Here is a 21,228-nt window from a genome sequence, read left to right as displayed (position 1 = left end):
CAAGTGCCTATCCGCGCTGGCCGTCAAAGATGTCGATGCCTTCGGATTGCCTTCACATATAGGAAAGCTAGTGTTCTGCGTCGTTAACAGAGCGGCGGGACTTATGTTACTAAAACAGAGAAAATTGCCCAGAAATTGCACCTCGAACAATTGCCTGTCACACCCACCCAGCCGAGCGGACGTGCACAATAATCACGGCCTTGCAGAGCGCCACGCCATGGAAGCGCCCCGATAATCAGCGGCACGGAGATTACTGTCACTCCTAGCAAGTGCCATCCGAGAAAAACGTCGCAACGGCTGTACTGCGCACTCAGTAATCTCCTCGGTCGCGTTGGTGACTCAGAGATGATGACAACCAAGCCCCATGATTGACGCGAGTAATGTTTTGGGTACAATAGCATCGTCGGCGATGATCAGAAGTATTGTTATCGCAAGAGCGCCGGCTGGCTGGCGTTGAAGTCTCCAGACCCCCACCCCAAGCGATCCCTCGGTGTGGCGTCGTAATCGCATTTGCCTCATGGAATTGCCTACGACACTGGCCTGGTCACATCGAAAAATGCTGTGCCACAGCAGCCCATAGTGACGGGAGCTTTTGGGTTTAGTGTGTTAAACGCAGGCGGGATGGCGGTCAAGATGATTAGGCCAGAGCAGCCTGTCAAGATGACAATGACCAATTGTCGCGTGCGAAAGGGGACGGTAGCCACGCCACGTGCCGAATCCCGCGCGGATGCGTTTGTCGACCAGCAACAACGGCGCGTCAGGCTAACAACCGTTGCCGACGTTGTGATGGCGCCATTTTAGAGTGAGCTATATCGTGTGAAACGGCCGGTGAGGCAAGAGGTGTATATACGGCTGCGATAGGATAGACGGGCCAAAAGCCCTCATACAGCGAACAACGACGGATGCCGAACCAACATGCCTGCCAGAAGTGGAGTTGAAACGTTGTGGCTACTTGGGTGGATGGTGGTAGCCTTGTGGTGGTGAGATTGCACAATATGCACCAATTGCATGGGATCAGTAAAAGCGCGAATGAACATGGCGCTGGCTGCCCGGAAGCGACCCCGCGCCCGTCAGCCAATGCCATGGCGTGGCGGTACCTAAGATGGGGGTTTAATCAGGGGGAACTGCGAGCAACGGGGCAAGCGCCGCAAATCAATCATGGTCAATCATGGTCGAAGTGCTGATCGAGCTGCCGAATCGTGGTCGACATCGAGAAAGCGACGTGGCTGCCGAAGTTGTGGCGCATTGAGCAGCGATCTACCCTCACTGACCATACGACGGGCTAAGCGAAGAGCGCATGCCTATGGGTGCGATGGGCGATCAGAGACTATTATTACTCCCGAATCAGCCCAGTCACATCGAACCGCGGACGTGGGATGATGACACAGGCTCCCCTGGCCGTCCATGCGATGATCACGTCGATGATGAGCATTGGAAGGTCCGTTGTTGGCCGAGCACGTCTGCGTATGTCGGGTTTTCGGTATCGTATTCAGACGAGCCTGTCAGTTGCTTCAACATAACTACACTGCAGCAACTCCACGTAGTTGGGCATGCCGAAATTGGTGTACCCTATAGGCTGTCAAATGACCAAATGACTCTGCCCTCGGACACATGCCGTTGCGTCATGCCTCGATTGGGATTCGGCAGCTGTTCAACTCGTCGAGGGCAAACGGAGATTGCACAGCCACACGGCCAAAGGGTCCAGGGGTCTTTGGCGGACCAGTTCTGTGGTGTGCTTTGGGTTATGTAGAGCCGTAAGTAGTGGTACATGGTTTGACGGAAGCCTATCTGCTGCTGCCGCAACCGTTTGCATAATTTTGGTAGCTGTTGAACAATTTTGTTGCAGAGGCAAATGCTGGTCTCGCGAGGTGACACAGAGTCAATACCGAGTGAGCTGTGTATGGGGTTCATTGCATTGGGGTTGCATTGGGGCTTTAGGCCGGAAAACTGTTCATATGGTGACGTTTGGTGGCAATCGAGAGTTCGTGAATTGCCGTTTATGAGCTCCCCTCAGTTCTGATCATTGCGGAGCCAGGGACTCCTATGAGAGAGATTGAGAGAGGGGGGTAAAGTAGGCCCACCATTGGGATCATGTACCCGGGAGTAGCCCGACGAGCTGATATTGCGCAATGGGGCTAAATCTGCCCATGAAATGCATCCGAGGGATTGGACGGGGCGAGGGGAAGGTGGACTGCAGTTTATCTCGGGCGGCTTGACGGATGGATAGAAGAAGCAAATAAAAGGGGATTGGGAGCAGGGCGACTGGCGAGTATGAGGAGGCTGCATCGAACAAGGTAAAACTGGTACCGGGCGTGGCCCCAGAGATTAATACCGGTAGTCAAGCCGCATGAATTCCGATATTTGCGGAAACAAAAAATGAAATAAAAATAAAAATAAACAAACCCCCTCTCCAGCAACAACAACAAGAAGACTATGAGGGCCCAGTACTCCAGGCGTCTAAGTCGGTGTCGAGGATTGAATTTCTCTGGGGCGGCGCCGGGGCATGGAGAGAGCATCTGGGTGACAGAGGCGCGATGGTCTAAGAAAGAGCGATCCACGGCGCACCGCCTTAATCAGACGATACCCACCCAGCCCACATGGCACTGCATAGTATAGTGACGGTAAGAGCATTGACTGACAGGAAAGAGAAGGACGAAACCTGAGGAAGGGGAAGGGTCGGATGTGTATGGGAATGGAGAGCACAGCACGGACATGCCAAAGGCAGGATGGGGAAACAAAAATTGCATAATGGCGGACATAAAATGATCAGGCGGGCGGTAAGAAGCCGACGGAAGGGAGGCCCTTGTGCGGAAGATGAGGTGAGGGTGAGTGAGGTGAGCCTCGGCGCACCGAGCTGTGAGGGAGCAAAGGTGCGTGCATGGCTAGGCAAGCGCGAAGTAATGAAAGCTACCAGCCGTAGGGGACCTTGAGGTAGGGGACCTCTGGGCAGTAGGGCATGTAAGCTACTGGACTTCTGCTACCACCTTCCGTACCTGATGCACGAAAGCTATCGTGCACGGTTTTTCATGGACATGGGGTTGGAGAAGGCGTCTTGTTCATTGCACAGGCGCCATGTGTATGCAAAGCTTCTTCTCCTCGGAGGCGAGACGCTTAAGATGGTAATCGGGCGAGCAGGCAGCGGGAGCGGCGCATAAAACAATGAGTGACTGGTGCGCTAAGTGTCGACGGCACTACAAGGCGGGCGTACCTTTCCTTCGTTGAGCAGGCAGCTTCTCCAACAGAGGGAAGGAGGGAAGGATAGAAGGAGCGGGAAAGGGCTTTTGCTTTGGGGAAGGGCACCAGGGTTCAGGCGTCAGGACTCAGGAACAACCCTTCGGTGACCATCCGTACCTGCCTCCGTCTCCGTCTCCGTCTCCAGTTCCATTTGGTCCCAAGCTAAGATATCCGTAATAAGCTATCCTGCCTTGGGCTTGGCCAAGAAGGGACACGGCAACCACGTTGAGCTCTTACGCAAAGATGGTGCGGAGTAGGCGGCGAGGGCAAGACCGGTTGGCAGCCATGCCCAATGCAGAAAGAAGGGGCCTGCCATCCGACAACACACTCCCATCCTGAGAGAGAATAGCCCCCGAGCACCAGGAACCGAACCACGCCGGGGGACGAAAGCCAGAGCAAGAGCCAGTACCGGTACGGATACCAGGACCAGAGACGAAGCGCCTCTGCACTTTACGCGCCAAGTATCCATACTTGACATTGACAGCCTTCTCTCTCTAATTCTCTGTCAGAATGTGGTCAGCCCGAAAGGGGGGGGGGGGGGGGGGGGTTGCTGCACTACGTCAGTTTGACAAGGCGGCCGCAGGTAGTGCGTCTTGCTCCCCTGTGCATCCCCCACTCTCCGAATTTCTCTCTCTCCGAGTCTACTGAAGTTAGAAAAAAGTGTCGGCTGACGGTGCAGGGGAAGGAAAAGGGAAAAGGTCAGGACGCTCGGCAAAGGTGGTGGTACTTCTGCAAAAGAAAAGCGTCGGAGAGTACATGGCATAGAGGACGGGGAGGCATGATTGAGGAGCCACACACACACATACACAGATGGTCTTTGGCAGCGGTGCTGGATGCGCCTCTACTTGCCAGTCACTCTTACTCTGCTCTCTGGTTGAAAATGCTGCTCAAGCCAAGGTATGGGTACTTTGTAGTCATTCAGCCATGCTGCTGCGAGTCGTGGAGGAGAGACGATCGGTTGGCCGTTACCTCACTTCCACATCCTCACATCCATCCATCTGAATGCTGCTGGGTACGTACCCCGATACACTAGCTGTCCAGGACAGAAGTACTGTGTGTGCTGCCGCCTCTGTCGAAAACGCACGGGGGGCGCCCATTTATAAAATCCCTGTCGACACATCTCATCCCGGGGGAGCAGCGAGCGGGGGCGTGCAGTACAACGTCGTCTGTCGCGCACTAACAATTATTTTTTGGAGGTAGAAACGGCCGGACAAGGGAGAGGCAGGAGCGAGTGGAGGAAGCCGCCGAGGAACATGCCCTGCCCCTGTCCATCCTGCAGACACCAGAGCAGACAGCAGAACAGCGGCACCAAGTACGTGCAGTCCAGCCCGATGGGTGAAAGTACGTACTGACGCCCCCATCGCCAGGCAAAGTTGTCGTAATCATAAGTACCCAAGACTTTTGATGCCGACCCAATCCGACCAGCGAGACGACGAGCACAAGTCCAGCCAGCTGCGCCGGCACCACCAGACCTCGCATCTCACACATCGTCCTCCTCTTTATTTTTCCTCACAAAAAGGTGCTATCCTGTACTGTACCTCCCGTCCAAAGGGACCTCGACTCGACTCGAAGCAACTCGACGCACCTTCACCTCACCTCACCTCACCTACTTTACCTCGCTCTCCTCTGCTCTCCCTCACCTTTCGTCTCAACTCGTCTTCCTGACATCTCCTCCCCACAACCGTTCTTCTTCACATTCTCCAACAGCCACCTCCTGCTCTCATCCTCGCTCGTCCTGTCCCTCTTCTCCAACCCCAATCCATCCATCCGGCCACCCGTCCCCAGTCTCGGCTCAGCTACCTTAGCTCACCTCACTTCCACAGCCAGCCAGCCAGAAAATAAAATAAAAAGAGTACGTACCTTCGCTACCTGCCTTAGCTACCTTACCCAAGCACATCGGAAAGTACCCATACCCGAATCGCATCCACGTCCTACCCATGCCCCATTACCCATATTCAACCCATATCCATATGCCACACACCCATACCCATACCGCAACCCAAGGTCCCATCCTCTCCAAGGAGGACCCAGACCCCCGATACCCATACCTATACCCATACCCAGCCCAAGGGCACCGCACCTTGAACCTGTGCGCGCACACACCCACCCATCTAGAAGCGCGCGTACACACACATACATACATTAGATACCGCTCATCCCATTCATCCCCTTCCCTTGATTTCTCTACACGTCTTGCCTGGATATTTATTCCGACTTCAACCCATCCTCCCGTCTGCCCTCACTGTCGCCCATACACGCCCATATACGCGACGTCTCTGGATCTTCCGAAACTCACACCGAGCAACAGGCAGTCGCTCACCTCATCCGCGCCCAACACGCACAAGATCCCGCAACCTCTGGCGTAGCTGCTTTGCCCTTACATCTTGCGCGCGCATGGTTTCTGTCAGCCATCGTATTCACCTTCGCATCTGCGTTTCTTGACCTAGCCGCCATACCCAAGGTCTCCATCTCGTTGCTGAAGCAGAGACGACATCGACGGCGACGACGGCGCATCTAGGCCATCGTTGCTCCGCTCCACCCTGGTCTGTCCACCTTGCCTCACATACGTCCATGTCAGGTACCCACTGCGCCCTCTAATATACCGCTCTGTCCCCACGGACGTCATACTGGAGCGGCCTTTTCCCCTCGACCTGCAACTTTTCGACTCTGCTAGCGGGTATTTGTCGCTGCCTATCACCATTTAGACAACTGATTTCGCAAGACTTTTCCTTTGCGACCGCGCGCGACAACATCGCCGACCATTCGCTCGTTTTTTTCCCCTTCCACCGCTCTATGAGGCGCCAAAGCTCGGCTTTCCCCCACCTGACCTACGCTCGTTAAAGGAAGCCCGAACCCAACCATCTTAATTACGGCGAGGGAGAGAAAGAAGGGAAGAAAGGAAAAAAAGGCACCGCAAGCTAGCAATTCGAGGTTGAGAATTCGGATTGTTCGATCACTCGTCAGAAAGAGTCTGGAAAGACCGGGAGACTACCCACCATTGCTGAATACCACCACAAAGTCGCTGTCACCGGGCAGCGCGCACATTTGCCCTTCCAGATGTTTAGCCAAAGGTAAGCTCGATCATGCTTCGTCCCTATGTGCTGACGAAATGACCTGTGCGATCCGCCCTCCCGCACATGCTGCGCGTCCTCGCGCCATTTCGAACCCTTTTTGCTTGGCCTGGATTCTGTGCTGATCCGTATGGTTGTTATAGAACAAGCGCCCAAAAACCCGGCGACGAACTGCTGGCCACTTTCAGAAGGCAGTTCCCCGAGGTAGCCGTCACAACCACCGCCCCGGTTGGCGCGCCGTTGGCCGCCGTCGACAATACCGCCATTATCCCGCCAATCCCGGGGGTTCAAGAAAGGTCAGTTCCATATCCATCGTGTGCTTTTTGATTCCTGCATCATTTTTGGAGGTTGCCATTGTTGTTGTGTCTTGCGGTCATACCCGCTCGGATGACTCCAGTTGGCGGAAACGCGGGGTACTCATCCACCAGTGGATCGGAGACGGCTTCGCAAATTCAAGCCAAAAACTAAGACTATGCTGTTGCACTGTTTTTTTATGCAACGCGCCCAGTTGCTAACGTTTGACTTCCCGCAGAAGCCACAGCCTTGGTCATGAGGCTTTCAGGGACCAAGATCCCACACCTAGAGCTTCGAACGAGCCTTGGAGATTCACCCCGTCGCTGCTTGACCCCAACTCATTTTCGTTTACCAGCTTCGCCAATGCGCCACCCGGTTACTACACTCCCACACCGGGAGGTACCAACACTATCTATCATCCTCAGGCCGGCGACTTGCACACGCCGACTCTGGGACTCGGTATGGGACTCGGAACTCCACTCTCGATGCCCACGTCGGAAGTTGCCATGAGCTCTGGACAACCCATGATGGATCTAGCTGGCTACCAAGGAATGCACCCTCATCAATTCCACCAGCAGCCATTCAATCCTTTTGTTCAGCCTCCTGCCGCCCAACAGTCCTTTGCCCCCTCGTCGTTCGTACACCAAGACACCGGCTATGAGACCATGGAGCAAGATGGATCACCAATGAATTCTGATCCGTCCGAAGAAAGAATGGCTTCAATCGACAGTGCGTTTCACAACTCGCCCATGGTCGGCTTCCAAGGGCGGCAATTCGGTGGCATGCCAATGGCCGCAGCGCTGCCACCATCTGCCGAGAAATTTCGGTTCCATGCGACTCTCAATGCGCCCACTGCCATGATCAAGCATGCGGACGAGATCCCGGTGACATATCTAAACAAAGGCCAAGCCTACTCTCTCTCCGTCGTCGATACCAATGCGACCATGCCGGTGGCGCCCGGGACCAAATTCCGCACGTTTGTGCGCATCTCGTTTGAAGACGAGCAACAGCGGCAGAAACCTGGGGTTTGCTGGGCTTTGTGGAAAGAAGGAAGAGGCACGAATGAGGCCCACCAAAGAGGCGGAAAGCTGCAGGCCGTGGAATACGTCGAAGCAGGGCAACCCACAGAGGGCGATGACAAGAGGACTCGCGTCGAGTTGGAGTCTGCCTCGTTTGACGGGTTTTCGGTGGTTTGGACTCCCGGCATCAACGGCGCCCCTGAGTGCAACATCGCCGTCCGCTTCAACTTCTTGTCGACCGACTTCAGTCATTCCAAGGGTGTTAAGGGCATTCCCGTGCGGCTATGCACCAAAACGAGCACCTTCCCCTCAGACCCTACGCAGCCAGCTGCGGATGCCAATCCTGAGATTTGTTTCTGCAAGGTGAAGCTCTTCCGCGACCATGGTGCTGAGCGCAAGCTCTCCAACGACGTGGCACACGTAAAGAAGACGATCGACAAGCTCAAGCAACAAATTGCACAAGCTGAGAGTGGGATGAAAGACTTCGGGAAACGTAAGAGGTCCAATGCTGCATCACAAATCAAGGGCGCCGACCAACGACCTGGCAAGGTGCAAAAGCATAAAAGAACGTGGTCGATGTCTTCAACCAGCTCAGCCGGGGGCGGCGGCCGTCCCCCACTCGAAGAAGACCTGCACTTCAAGCTCCAGACACTGCAGGACATGTTTACGAGCACCAGACCTGTGAGCGTGCTATACCTGCGCGGCGAAGACCTCGACGACCCCGACCTTCACCCAGTGTCGCTCCCCGGCGAGCAGGGCGACATCCCCAAAGTCGAATCCCGTGAGGGTCCTGCATGGCAAGCACGGAGTGGTCGCAGCTCCGTTGCTGGGTCTTCTCTAGTATCGCCATCACCAAGTTCCCTGTCATTGGCATCTCAAGCATCGGCAGTACCCAATCGGCAGTGGTCGGGCTTCGATGGAGAGGGCTCCGGCGAGCCTAGTTCTCGACAAGGCTCGGACCAGCCAGTAAAGGTCAGCAAGACGGATGATGCGGGTAGCCTAAGCGGCTGGATCGAGGCCCTAGGCGTGGACCCATCTTACCGACCTCCTCCAGAACGCGTGGTGAAGCCGGTGGCCTGCTTCTATGTGCTTCGACCGAACGCATCGAGCTCAGAGAAGCGGGAGTACCATCGGGCCATCTATCTGGCCCAGCGCAACCTGAAAGACTTCAACTACCGCGTTGCCGTCAAATGGAGCCTGGACCCATCAAAGATCGTACGAACCGTTCATGTTCTTGATCGTGGGCTCGAGGTGGAGATGGACGACGACGTCATTCAAGAGCTGAGAGAAGGCCAAGACATGATGCTCGAAATCAAGGAGATCATGCATGATGATTCTCTTCAGCCCAAACGCGAATGGGACATGGTCGTCGATCCTAGCGAGGGCGATGCCGCGGACCAGTCATTGCAAGGTGGCTACGAGTTGCGGCTCACTTTTTAATATCACATAATCGGATTCATCTCTACTTCGACAACCAATTCGATCGGATTCGGACTCTAGACGGATTTTTTTTTTTACTTGATTCCTGTGCCTGTCGCCAGACAGGCCAGAGGGATACGGTGGGCATGAGAGCACACACACTCAGCTCAAACACATGGTTGGAATATCGCTCCGTCGGCGTTGTTGATTTTGAGATACCAAGTCCCTAGATGGGCCGCTTCTTCCTTTCAACGCTTATGGCCACACACACGTGGGCGGTTTTATGATTTGGGCATTTAGATCTGGGTCACTATGGGCAATCATGGCAGCAAAACACACAAGATATCCCGCCCCCCCAAAGGGCCATTCGACACATTTCGAGAGGCTTGTTAGAAGTATGAACGGAGCACAGAAACACGGCAAACAAGACTTCGAAAATAGCTCAGCTCGACTCCATTTTCGTGGCACTTGGGCCCTGTGGACAGCTCATGATGCAACTTCTGTCATCCTCATCTTTGATTCTTGCAACCAATTTTTTTTTTAACACTACTATTTGGTGCACAACCCTTTTGTCTTTCTTTTGTTTCACAAACTCAACATGTACTTTTGACTTCATGTTCGCACACGGAGGTCGGGGAGACTTGTTGATGTAGTCTTGCAAGCATTGGAGGGCACAATTGGCAGAAAACGAGCTCCTTGCATTGCACTGCTGCTTGTAGTTTAGCAAACATACCCACTGATTTCCCTGGTCTATCCGGGGAACAGAAATTTTACGCCATTTACATAACATCGTAGTTCCTTACTGCCTTTAAATCGATCGTGAATCAATGACAATAACGAGGTTGGGAAATGAAGCACAAAAAAGGGGCATTGGCATGGCCGGTCATGTCGGTTCCATCTAGAGTATGCAAGATGGTTATTGCTGACCGGGACACTGAGTTGTCGCCCATCGCATTGCGGGCGATGATTGGGAGACGTGGCTAATCTCGCGTGGGAAGCGCTCATTTCGACGGGCCGAAGCCACTTGGAGGGGGGCCGGCGTTGAAACCACTGGCGACAGCACTTTCACTAGCGTCCTCGACGGTCTGGACTTGGTGTCATCGCGGGTCTATCACAATCGAGTTAGATGGAAGATGGAAACACTTCCGCGTGCAATAGTAACGGATCCAAACCTTCGGTCAGCCACGTCCGGGGACACCCCGGAAGGGGGCTTCAACATCGTCGATGGGCGGCGCGCGGGTCACTCTCCAGCCATAAACGTGTCCGTCCGATCGGTCGCACCACGGCGCGCCAAGATAAAGCTTGCCTTTAACCAGCCTTGACGCCTTGACATGGGCATCGGCCCGGTAGTATCTGGGCGCAAGAAGCCCGAGGGTGATATGTGAATGCTTGCAAAAGATAACATAACAACTTCTTCACTAGCCACAGACACTGGAATATGAGTGACGAGCCTGTTCCCAGCCAATCGGAGCAGCAAGCCGGATTTCAAACGGGGCGGGTAAAACGAAGTTTATTTCTTCGCAAGCTAGAAAGTCTAATCTAAAGGACTGTAGTGACAAATTACCGTCTCAAGGTTGGCCCACCGACAGTCACAGTGGCTGATTTCAACTTGGTCTATAAGCATGCGCCATCAGCTCCTGACAACGCCCTGCCAGTATGCTGGTGTCGTACAGCCAGTATAGCAACAGACAGCACATAGGATCTATTTGTCCTGTAAAACAATTGAACTGGGGTTCTCTTCGGCATAGGGTTGTGCACATTTGGGGTTGCTCCGGGGAAACGCCCTTGAACCGCCCGTTGCGTGACAGCCGATTGTCGAATGACGGACAGTTGACGGGCTTTCTTTGGATGTGTCAACGTATTCTGCTCCGAACCTCTTGAGAAGACGGTAAATGGGGCCAGCCAGTTCCCGTCTCTCCCGTACGATCGGCATAATACAATGTACTTAGCGAGGCCGCCCAAACCCCTTCATCCATGCCTATTCGGCAAATCGTTGGTGTCGATGCGGTGCGTCAAGCCACAGCGATCGGCATCCCATCCTGCCTTCTGGGTCGAATGAGCCACTGGCGTTGTGGCGAGTGTTTGCGCGTTCCCACGGTCTAGAAGGTCCATGGACTGTGTGATCTGGCCGTCCGCGGCTATTTGCTCAGATGATCCGTCAGTATCCATCGCACCCTCCGAGGGATGTCTTGGGTAGGGTCTTGCATCTGCGGGATGATCTCAACCCACCACCAAAAGCTGTTCCGCCAGGCCGAGAAGCCACATGTGTGGCACTTGCTGTGGCTGTGCATCCAGACCGGTGCCTCCTCCCCAACTGCTGCCCTATGCGAGCTCTAGACCGTATCAAAGGTTACCTTTTGTGTAATCCGAATTGAAGACCATGTTGATGAGATACACGGATTGACTTGAGGTTGGGTCTTCGGACGGCACGGTCGATGGGCATGATTGGCCGGTACTCGCCGAGCCATGAAGTGTGCTCCCACTCTGACATTTGGATATCAAACCCCCGGCGTGCACACAGGCTGTCATTAATCTGTTTTGCCTTGTCATCCTCCAACCGGTACATAGGTCTGATCTCCAGCCATGTACCCGGCGTCACGAGGTATGTTTTAATGACGACTCAACTGGACGGCCATCGCTCAGACTACCGCAAGCCTAGAGAGGCGGGTTTCATAAAAGCGGCAGCCAACAGTCCACGCACACAACCCTCGTTGTGCTACACGAAACCTGCCCTGTCAGGCGATATCGATTCGAAAGGCTGATAGGACGTCAAGTCAGTGGTTATGCGCATAAAGCATGTGCTTAACTTGCACTGGATGTAATGCTTCTCACGCGGTGTGATATCCTTAAGAGTTGGTCTTGTCGGCCAGTCCATTAAAGTGTCCAGGCGATAGTTTGAGTCTGAAATGTCACTGAGCTTTATGGGGGTTGTTTGGAGAAACAATCGTTAGAAACAACAGCACTGGCTTCTTTGGACATGAACTCCGCAATGAGGGGACCGGTGCGGGGAATTTGGGGTCGGGAGGGTGACCACGGTATGCGGAAAGCGAGGTATTGTGCCTGACGGGGATAAGCTTCTGCGGCACCAATTCCCCCTACCTACTACATCGACTGGAAGGCCGACGGTTAAGATGAACTCAACACTTGGTTATGCCCAAACCTGCCCAACATTCAACATGACTCAAAGTCAAAAATTGCCCACAAAGACGCTACTGACCATCTTAGGTTGGTCGGCACGGGAGGTCAGGCATGCGATCTGCGGATTGACTACGCGTTGCATTGCAGGTTGCAGCCACACGGCCGCCAGACCCTGTGCCTGGACGCAGCTACAGCACGTACGGAGATCTTGCGAGCATGCATCATGCAGCGGCACAAGAGCATCATGAAAAGGTTACGGGAGTGGGGTGAGAGCCACAGCGCCTGCAGGCCATGTACCGGTACATCGGGAGAAACGAAGGGGGCACCCCGGACCAGAAACGGGTGCAGGAAGGTACTCGCCACAGTGGCATGCCATCTCGTGTGGCAGACGCTCTTGAATGGCCCGAGATACGAGGAGACTGGAACCGTTTGTCTCTGGCCAAGTGGCTCAACCGGGTTCCCGATGCGGATATCCTGCCGCCGATCACCATACTCGGCAAGGGAGAGCGCTGGCAACTACGCGAGCGAGCCTGGGGCCGAGAATTATCAGGAGAGATCTCGGAGTGACAGACACGATATTCTACTATGATGTGTCCATTACGGTCAGCAGTGTCATAGTGTATTCATCAGCGGAAAGGGGGGGAATGCGGCATCCCGAATGACCCTCGTGTCTGCGTCGAGACAAGATGCGCCATGATTGCGCGGCTACTAGCCACAATTGGTGCCACAAGTCGGGCTAGCAAACTGTCTCGCGCCTTTGAGCCCATCCACAACGAAGAGATGATCTCTACAACCTAAAATCTTAAACGCTCATCACTCTTCAGGGGAAGCAACCAGTCAGATGCGTCCGGATGCCATAGCCTCAGCTGGCCAGGGGTTCAGCCTCTTTCGCAAAGAAGGATTGACGGGACGATTTGAGATAAGTTGGGCCTCTACCCTCGAGGGCGCGCCACAAATGTGGGAGGAAACGTTGATCACTTGCTTGAAAAGGCATTGGAGTCTCTCTAGCCCCCCGATATGAGTGGAAAGTTGCGTGGCTGATGGTGGCTGAGCAGCTGCAGAGAAACGGTTTGCGAGGTTTCCTCAGGAGGCGTACAAAAAGGTGTGGGGGAAGCACGAGGTCCGACTGGCTCCAGCCTCCTGCACTCGCCACAGTCCGGAAACAGCAGGAGAGACATGACTGCTCTGTGCGTGGTGCGGTTCGTGCAGCCAGCGGCAGCATTGGGCGCCCAGGGGGGTGAGTGTGTCTTTGGGGTCTCGTTAGGAGGAAGTCACTTTCTATCAGACCAACCAAGGGCTGCGCTCATTGGGCAATGACACCCCTACACGCTTCCAGACTCTTGGGATCGCCGAGAATAGGGGTACCACGAGGGAATGGGAGGCATGGTGGAGGGGCTCCATCGGGAGAGGTACGCCTCATGAGCCACAGAGGGTCCTTTTGTCGAGAGAAGAGGATAAGAGGAGACGACGCCCCAAGGGAAGTTGAACTGGCCCGATGGCATTCTTTCGGACGGGTATTGGGTAGGCTCTGATGCCCTCACCACATCTCCGTACACCGAGCCCCTTTCTCGCATTCGTTACAAGACCTTCTCTGCCCTAGCTAGACGTAGGACTGAGGTGCGTCTGGCCATCCCCCTTGTTTCCTCGTTTCTCCTTACCCCCATCCCCTCAGTCACTCTCCAGCCACAGCGAAGGGACCAGGCTACTATGCCTGGTAGCGGGAGCGACGCTCGTCTTCCCGCTGGAACATCGACGGTGAGCCAATGGCGACGGCACACACGGCCTGTCGATTTCCTGATGCGGTAGTCTGAAGGCGCTCGCCACACCTAGTGGGAGATCGCGAGTTGGAGTAGTGGCGTTGTTCCCCTTCTGTCTCCTCTGCCCTCTTCCTGGGATTTGGAAACGGGGCGAGTGAGGAAGAACTGCTGGCGAGGGGAGGGCTAGGGGGCGACGCACGATGCCGCGTTTCCCCCTCCCCCTTTCGGCCTATCTCCTGCGGCATGGGGGGTTTCCCTATGCACACCGATGGCCGAGACGGCCAATCTTTGCCTATATTCTTGTTCTCATGCGCGTGAGAGTTTCCAATTGGGGCCCATTCAAGCGACAGGGCCCATTTGCAAATTTGTCTTTCCCCTCAAGAAGCGGGACGAGAGTCTTGGGATCACTGGAAGAACGGCAGCACCCAGCTAGCACACGGCTTTTTTACTGGTCAATATGGGGAGGAGGCGAGACGGGCAAGCCGTCGCCACGCGAGGAGGAGTATCTGCCAGCTGTCTTCCACGATCTACGAGGAGATTTTGTTTCCCCCAGGACAAACGGTCCACTTCTCGTCCACTCAAGGGGGCCGTCTGGCAAGATCCGGTCATGGTAGTTACCGATATTCGGATCTGCGACCGCCTTCACCCGGAATGCGACGGTAATACCGTGACCAGAAGCATTGAACGGCGGCGCGATCGGCAAGGCCATGGTTTCATTCAGTGGGGAAGCCTGTTACTGTGTGAGCATTGTGGTTTAGGGCTGAGATGACATTCTCTTCCCCTGCTCTCCTTGGTGTTTGGCCACTCAGCTCCCAGTTCTCCCAAGCCGCCACGACCAGAGAAGAACCCATATTGCGTGGCGGGGATCGGCGGGGCCCTCTGAGGGGAACATCGGCACGGAATGGGGCCCAAGATCGACCGGAGATGACAGAAGTCTGTGATTTTGAACGTTTCAGGGAGAGTTATGGGGTTGCCTATGTGGCCCCCTCCCATATGGGCGGGCAAGACGTGCGGCAAACCAAGGCCCGGAGATCTGCGGATTGTTGTGCGATCAGGGAGCGGGGGGGAGATGGTTCTGTGGTCGATTGGGTCTTTCTTCCCCTCTCCGTCTTCTTTTGGGGATGTCGGCGGCTGCCCGCCCCTGAATGTGCGAGAACAAACGCTGGCGCTGAACGCTGCAGGTTTCCTAAATTGCCTGCTCGTTACAGGTCTTTGGTTTGTTAGGTTTTGCAAATCTCCACCCTTCCGCCAACAGTCGAACCCCCTTTTATTGTCTATTAAACCATTTTATTCATGTGTTTTAAGCCTTTTATTTCCTTCTTGTCTTTGTGTTAAAAAAAAAACGCAAGGATGGCAGAACGGGCGGGGAGAATGAGTGACGGAATCCGGCGGTGGTCTTTGGGCGGGAGGCGACGGTGATCGGCGGGATCGGCTATACGTCATTGCCCGGTGTTTCCCCTCCTCGTGGCGTGGGCGAAGGGGGTTTGTTTTTGCCACGGTGACGGCTAGAGACTTGAGAGATTTCCGTTTAATTGATGAAGGTCCCAGATTTGGAAATATTCCGATTGACACGTCGAAAAAAAAAATCATTCTTTCGTTGGTCCGAATTTGCGTTTCGATGATTGTGCCGGGGGAGTGCTGGGATGGGAACTGCGAAATTCGAAACGACGATGAAGCCGACAATGACGGCATTTAGCCTTGAAGGCGGCGAGATGGATATCCTTGGGAGACGATTGGAATTATGACGACCGGCGGACCCCTTTAAGCGCTCAGGATACGATTCGATGATGAAAAAGGGATTTTACAAGAGCTGGGAGAAGAAGGAAACAAGGGGATTTGAAGAGGGAGGAGTTTTCAAACCGAGAAGAACGTTGCTTAACAAGCCTGCGACGGCAGACTCTGGCGACAACTAGATTGCTTCGACTCCAAAACGGCATCACGAACGAAATCAAGACTGGAGGGACATTCTGGATCAGTCAACGTACGGCGACTGATGGATGAGATGGGGAACAGCCGTCGACGGGTTGTGACGAGAAGTCACCCATTTGAACTCCGAGAGACTTGACGAACCGAACCTTGAAACACACAAAACGAATCGGTCTTGTTGGGGGCTCAGTGAGTGTTGTCTATGGAACATTGGTATGGGAAAGAAACGGACGTTCTCTCGAGACGGTGTCTCTTTAGAGTTGCCTTACGAACGGTAGGATTTCCGGTGCCCCGGCTGACATTGCTGTGGGACCGTTGCTGTTGAAAATTGAGTTGGTAGCCATGACGGAAACTATGGTGGACGCGGTGATGCTGTTCTCATGGGGAGCCCACCAGTCAGAGCCATCTGTGTAGTTGTCCACCGCAATGCTACGGAAGACCACCTTGTATTCTGGTCATACCGCAAGCGCGGTCACTTGAGGACCAAAACCAGTCGCGGTAAGAGATCCCGCTTTTGTCGTCATCAATATTCGTCTGGAACGTAACCCTTGATCTTTCCCCGGACGGTGCGGCAGGCGTCAACATGCTTGGTCTCCATGAAACCGAGGTTTTTGCTATGTCTACTTACGAGGCATACGTACGCACTTTCCTTCATCTGGCAATACGCCATGTCTCAGACCAGGCTCAGCTGTGATGATGCTTGGCCGTGCGTAGTAGTTGCAGCTTGTCATCGATGGCAAAGTGGCCTTGCGGTTAACTATAAGAATTGTCGACGCTTTGCCCAGAACCACGCACCGGCCAACACGATCCAGGTTGGTAAAGGTTTTACGATCAATGTAACTGCCGTGTGGCTTCGCTGGAGTCTGAAATAGCTAAAGAACAGGTGACAGGCGAAACAGACTGCTGAATCCTTTCACTGTACAGAAGCTACGGCGGTAGATGATGAATCTCTCCGAGAACCTCTCATTGATTATTGACTACCAGCTTGCGTGCTCTTTTCGAGTTCATACCCGACTAACCACGTCTGCTTTAACGTCAGGAGCTCTTAAACAAGAATGCTTTCGTGATATAGTGAGGGTTGCTCTGATACAGGAAATGGCTGCCACTCGATGGTATCGTTATCCCACCCATTGATCCCAAACCTTTTTTACCAATATCGTTGGTGTCGTAGTAACGCCGAGTACCCATCCGCGGCCCATGCCCCGCTCACAGAGTCCAAAGAGCCTCATCCCCTTCCCACCCCTTAACTTCAACCCTATTTTCAAAGATTGATAAGCTTGTCCACTGTAGTGCCAGTCTTGCAGCAAGTGCAGTTCGGCTTGAAGTATCGCATTCGAATGCCCTTGCGGGTGCTGACCAGCTCCATGACTGGGTCCATGTGAGTGCACAGTACGGCATAGAGGCGGACGCCTCTGCGCTGAAACGAGCGCCACATCTTGTTGAAATAGGCAGAGTGCGCCGCCCAGTGAGCCAGACCCGGAAAGCGCTCTTCATCGATCGGCCATATACCGGGATGCATAGGCTCATGAATCTTGTCCGTGACAGGGCCAATTTTCACCAAGATGTATTTGAGATTAGGCATCTTTGAGAAGATGGCGATGCCAGTGGCGTTGTATTCCACGAGGTAGTCCGCACCAGGGAGGAAGATCCGCTCCACACGCTCGAGCAGTGCGCAGCCGGCTGGGGTGGGCAGCAAGACCGCCTGGTAGAAGTTGCGCTCGAAGACGAGAAGGCTCTCGGTGAACCGCGCGAAGTATGGTATGAAGTAGTCGACGCCGGGGAGGACCCAGCCTTTGACGGGGGAGAGGCCCTTGTCGTAGTTCCCCTGCATGGGGAGTCGGACGAACTTCTGGTGGACGAGCGCTCGGGACTTCTGGTTGATTTGCGAGGGGAGCCGGATCGTGCGGAATCGCTCCCTGAGGAAAGAGTCCTGCTTGGGGGCGATGTCATCGTCGTAAATAACAAGCTTGGTGGACACGTTATGGTTATGATTTATGAACCATATTTTCTTGCCTGGGGCCTCTTCAGCCTCGGCTATGAGGGCGTCGATGACATGCAAAAAGATCTCGTAGGGGAAGGGTCCCGTCTTTGTGGCGAGGGTCTGCTGGAGAGACATGATAGCGAATAGGTCAAGGGAAGGGATTTAATTTGAGACGGGACGAGGAACCGAGAAGGAAGTAATTTTTTCCCTTGCTCAAACGGTTGCCGATGGAAATCGGGTCATTGAGAGGTTGTGCCGGCTAGGCGGGAGAACTTGGCAAAAATCAAGGTGATGAAGAAAAACCGAGTGGTGGGCCGAAAATTCTGTGGAAGTGTTATGTTTATGCGTGTTGCCGGTGTATCCAACTCCGGGGAAACCACAAGAAGGTATGGATCGAGGATTGTAGAAAGGGACTGGGCCCACGACAGAGAAAGAGACGGTCCATGACAGACCGGGAAGGGAGAGTGTCTCGTGAAGCGACGACATGTTGGTCCAAGTGAGGGAAATCGCAACAATGCTTAGATGGATATCATCCTGTGAAGCAAGGGAAAAGAAAAAAGCGATAGAGAACAACAAAGACGTGAAGATGAAGTCGAGATTTCGGGAGGAGGCGTTGGAGATAACCCCCGGCCTCGTTGGGGGAGCAGGCAAATAGTGACCGTTTGTAGACTTGGCCACGCGGGGAGCCGAAGTAGCGGTCGGAGCTGTGGACGGTGCGTTTTCTTGCTCTGGGAAATTTCTTCTCACTTAGCAAAGCACAGAGTTACTGTTATGTGAACGGGAGGATACCATCGTGAAGGGAAATCAGAGAGTGATCAATGGCGACTGTTTTCATGCAAGTTACAGTCACAAAAGGAGTCAAAGTAAGAAAATCAGGTGTACTTTTATTCAAACACTAAAGTTCGTTGGGGAAATCCCATTCTAACTTTTGGCTTCAATGTTGCAATGTAGCCAAGTCCACCAAATCCCTCCCAATCTCCTTTGTGGTGGTGCGAACCGTGGGCAATTTGTTCACGCCAACGCTCTGAAGCACGTTGGTGACAGTACCCTTCTTTTTCTGGATGTTGCTGAAGTAGACCTCGTCAAACAACTGGTTCGAGAACCGAGTCTTCAGGTCTTCCAAGGTCCAGCCAGCCTCCTTGCCGATATCTGCTAGGATGCCGACAAACTCCTTGATCTCTGCCTTGTAATCTTCGTTCTTCATCTTCTCGAGCCAAGGCTTCCCGTTGACCGTGAATTCCTTCCACTCCTTGGCCCAGTGCGGGCGGATCTTCAGCGGCTTCTGCGTGTTGGGGTCCTTCAGGGACATCCACTTATCGAGAACCTGCTGGGCGAATGGCTTCCAGATATCCGAGGCACTGTGAAGTGTCAGGACCTCGATCGAGCAGGTGCCAAGCTCGTTGCCGCGCTGGGGCGCCATGATGACGTTGCTGCCACCCATGATGCGCATCTCCAGCGGCATGCGCATGGGGCATTTCTTCGTGTTCGCATATGCGATCTGGATAGCATCCCACCAGGCGCGCTGGATAGGGGCGTAGTCGATCTGGACGGGCTCGCCATCTTTGAAGGTCCTGCCGTTCTTGGCTACAAGGGGGATCTCGACCTCCATGTCACGAACACGGACGTTTTGAATGGCCCTCTGGAAGTGGAGGGCGTCAATCAAGTATGTAGTGACGGGCTTGTCAGGCAGGGCCTTCATGGCTGCTCGAGAGATAAGTGTGACGGCCGCCTCGGTGAGGCCTACGCAATCAATAAGCTCGTCGAGAAGTGGCGTGTTCTGGAGAACATTCATGGTGAATGTCTGGATGAAGGAGAGGAAGATGTGGAAGTCGTCGGGGAAAGACACAACGTCCGTATCATCTGTAGTATTATTCCAGCAGTTGACCCAGACTCTGTCAGAGTAGGGGAACCAGAACCATTCGGAGTAGAAATCATTGGTAGCTCGTTGTTCGAACTCATCCTGGTATTTATTCCTCTGCTCCTGGCTGAGAGCGCGCCAAGGATCGCCTAGCGTAGGGGGAATCTGGCTCAAATCCAGGTCCGCTGGCGGAGGGATGGCAAAAGCAACGGGGACCTTCTCGGGCTTCAGGCGCGCGTAGGTCATGGGAGACATCTCGAGAGTAATGTGCGTAACAATCCCCATCAGTCCAAAGCAGCCGCTCGCAGCCCGGAGGTGCTCAGGCTTGTTGACGACTTGCTTTTTGCCGTGGGCATCAATGTAATCAATCTGGCGGACAAGATCGCTGAGAGTCTGGTGACGGCGGCCCGCGCCGTGGCAGATGGGAGCGTTCGAGCCACCCAGTGTGATTTCCACCATGATGACGTTCAGGGGTAGTGTGACGGTCTTGTTCTTGACGCACCAGCGGCGAAGTCGTTCATTGGTGCAAGCAGTGCCTACTTTGACTAGATAGTTGCCATTCTCATTCGGCTTGGTAGAAACCATCTCAATGGTCTCCAATTCGGTTGCCGGAGCCTCGGGGAACGGCAGAGCTGTAGTGTTGGGCAACTTGGTAGCCTCGTGGAGGCCCAACATGGAGATAAGGATATAGCCGTTCTCTGCGAATACGGGTGACCAGGAGTGACCTTCCAACACAGTTAAAACCTTTTGATGCGTTATGTAAATAGGATAGAAACCACTTACGGAACCCGGAGCAGCGCACGCTCATGTTATGTTCCTTGGCGAATCTGACAATCATCTGTATTTCGCTGACGGACTTAGGCACGCATGTGAGGGCTGGTACGTTGGTCACAGTGAGACCCCAGTTCTGGAACTCGGAATTGTAGTACACCTGTCAATGTGTAAGCCAAAATCCAATAGTCGCATACAATCGTAGGGTTGGGCGCACCAAAATACCGGTTCCCTTCAGGTCGTCCTTGTTGATTTTGACAAAGTTTTCCAGCTTGGCCACAGTCGTCTGGAAGAAACTCATCGCCCCTCCAGAAACAAGCTTTTCTATAGGCTTCTTGATACTGACAATGCCATGGCCACCGACTTGCACAATGCAATGCGCCTCACGTAACTTTGCAAGCTCCTCGCGACAGCCAAGACTGGGCCCCATGTGGAAGCCAGTGCTGATGCGCTTGGGATCGCCGCCGGCCACGAAATCCTTGACTTTTTGCTGTTCATCTTCGGTGTGTTTGTGCAGGATTTCCGAATAGGTGCCATCGGTAATGGATTCCTTAAAGACTTGGAGCAATCTCCGCATGAATTCGACATGGTCAACCTCTACTTTGGGGTTGATGTAGTCGTTTAACAGCTCCTTAAGACCCGGGACACCTTCCTTGCTAAATTTGGGAGCCTTTTCTAGGCGATCGGCAATGTGTTTAATCCGATCGTCCACTGAGTGGTCCCAGGCTTTCGACACGGGTTTATGTAGAGGATGATGCAT

At 54.0% G+C, this 21,228-nt stretch overlaps 3 protein-coding genes across 3 annotated transcripts; 1 reads left to right on the top strand and 2 right to left on the bottom strand.

The window, feature by feature from the left end:
• Positions 1-6,291: 6,291 nt before the first annotated feature.
• On the top strand, positions 6,292-9,058 carry EsH8_I_000480 (CP2 transcription factor-domain-containing protein; the record flags this gene model as incomplete). Its single annotated transcript, XM_083267893.1, has 3 exons — positions 6,292-6,305; positions 6,449-6,601; positions 6,838-9,058. The coding sequence occupies 3 exons, from the start codon at positions 6,292-6,294 to the stop codon at positions 9,056-9,058; spliced, it is 2,388 nt and encodes a 795-aa protein (XP_083118331.1).
• Positions 9,059-17,119: 8,061 nt separating this feature from the next.
• On the bottom strand, positions 17,120-17,974 carry EsH8_I_000479 (uncharacterized protein; the record flags this gene model as incomplete). Its single annotated transcript, XM_083267892.1, has 1 exon — positions 17,120-17,974. One exon carries the CDS (start codon positions 17,972-17,974, stop codon positions 17,120-17,122), a length of 855 nt encoding a protein of 284 aa, XP_083118330.1.
• Positions 17,975-18,773: 799 nt separating this feature from the next.
• On the bottom strand, positions 18,774-21,228 carry EsH8_I_000478 (uncharacterized protein; the record flags this gene model as incomplete). The annotated part of the gene is made up of 3 exons (XM_083267891.1): positions 18,774-20,422; positions 20,481-20,628; positions 20,686-21,228. The coding sequence occupies 3 exons, from the start codon at positions 21,226-21,228 to the stop codon at positions 18,774-18,776; spliced, it is 2,340 nt and encodes a 779-aa protein (XP_083118329.1).

The sequence above is a fragment of the Colletotrichum jinshuiense genome, chromosome 1, assembly GCF_051148585.1.
Source record: "Colletotrichum jinshuiense chromosome 1, complete sequence".
Classification (NCBI taxonomy): Eukaryota; Fungi; Ascomycota; class Sordariomycetes; order Glomerellales; family Glomerellaceae; genus Colletotrichum; species Colletotrichum jinshuiense.
The sequence above is the reverse complement of the archived record's forward strand: the minus strand, read 5'-3'. Positions and strand labels throughout refer to the sequence as shown.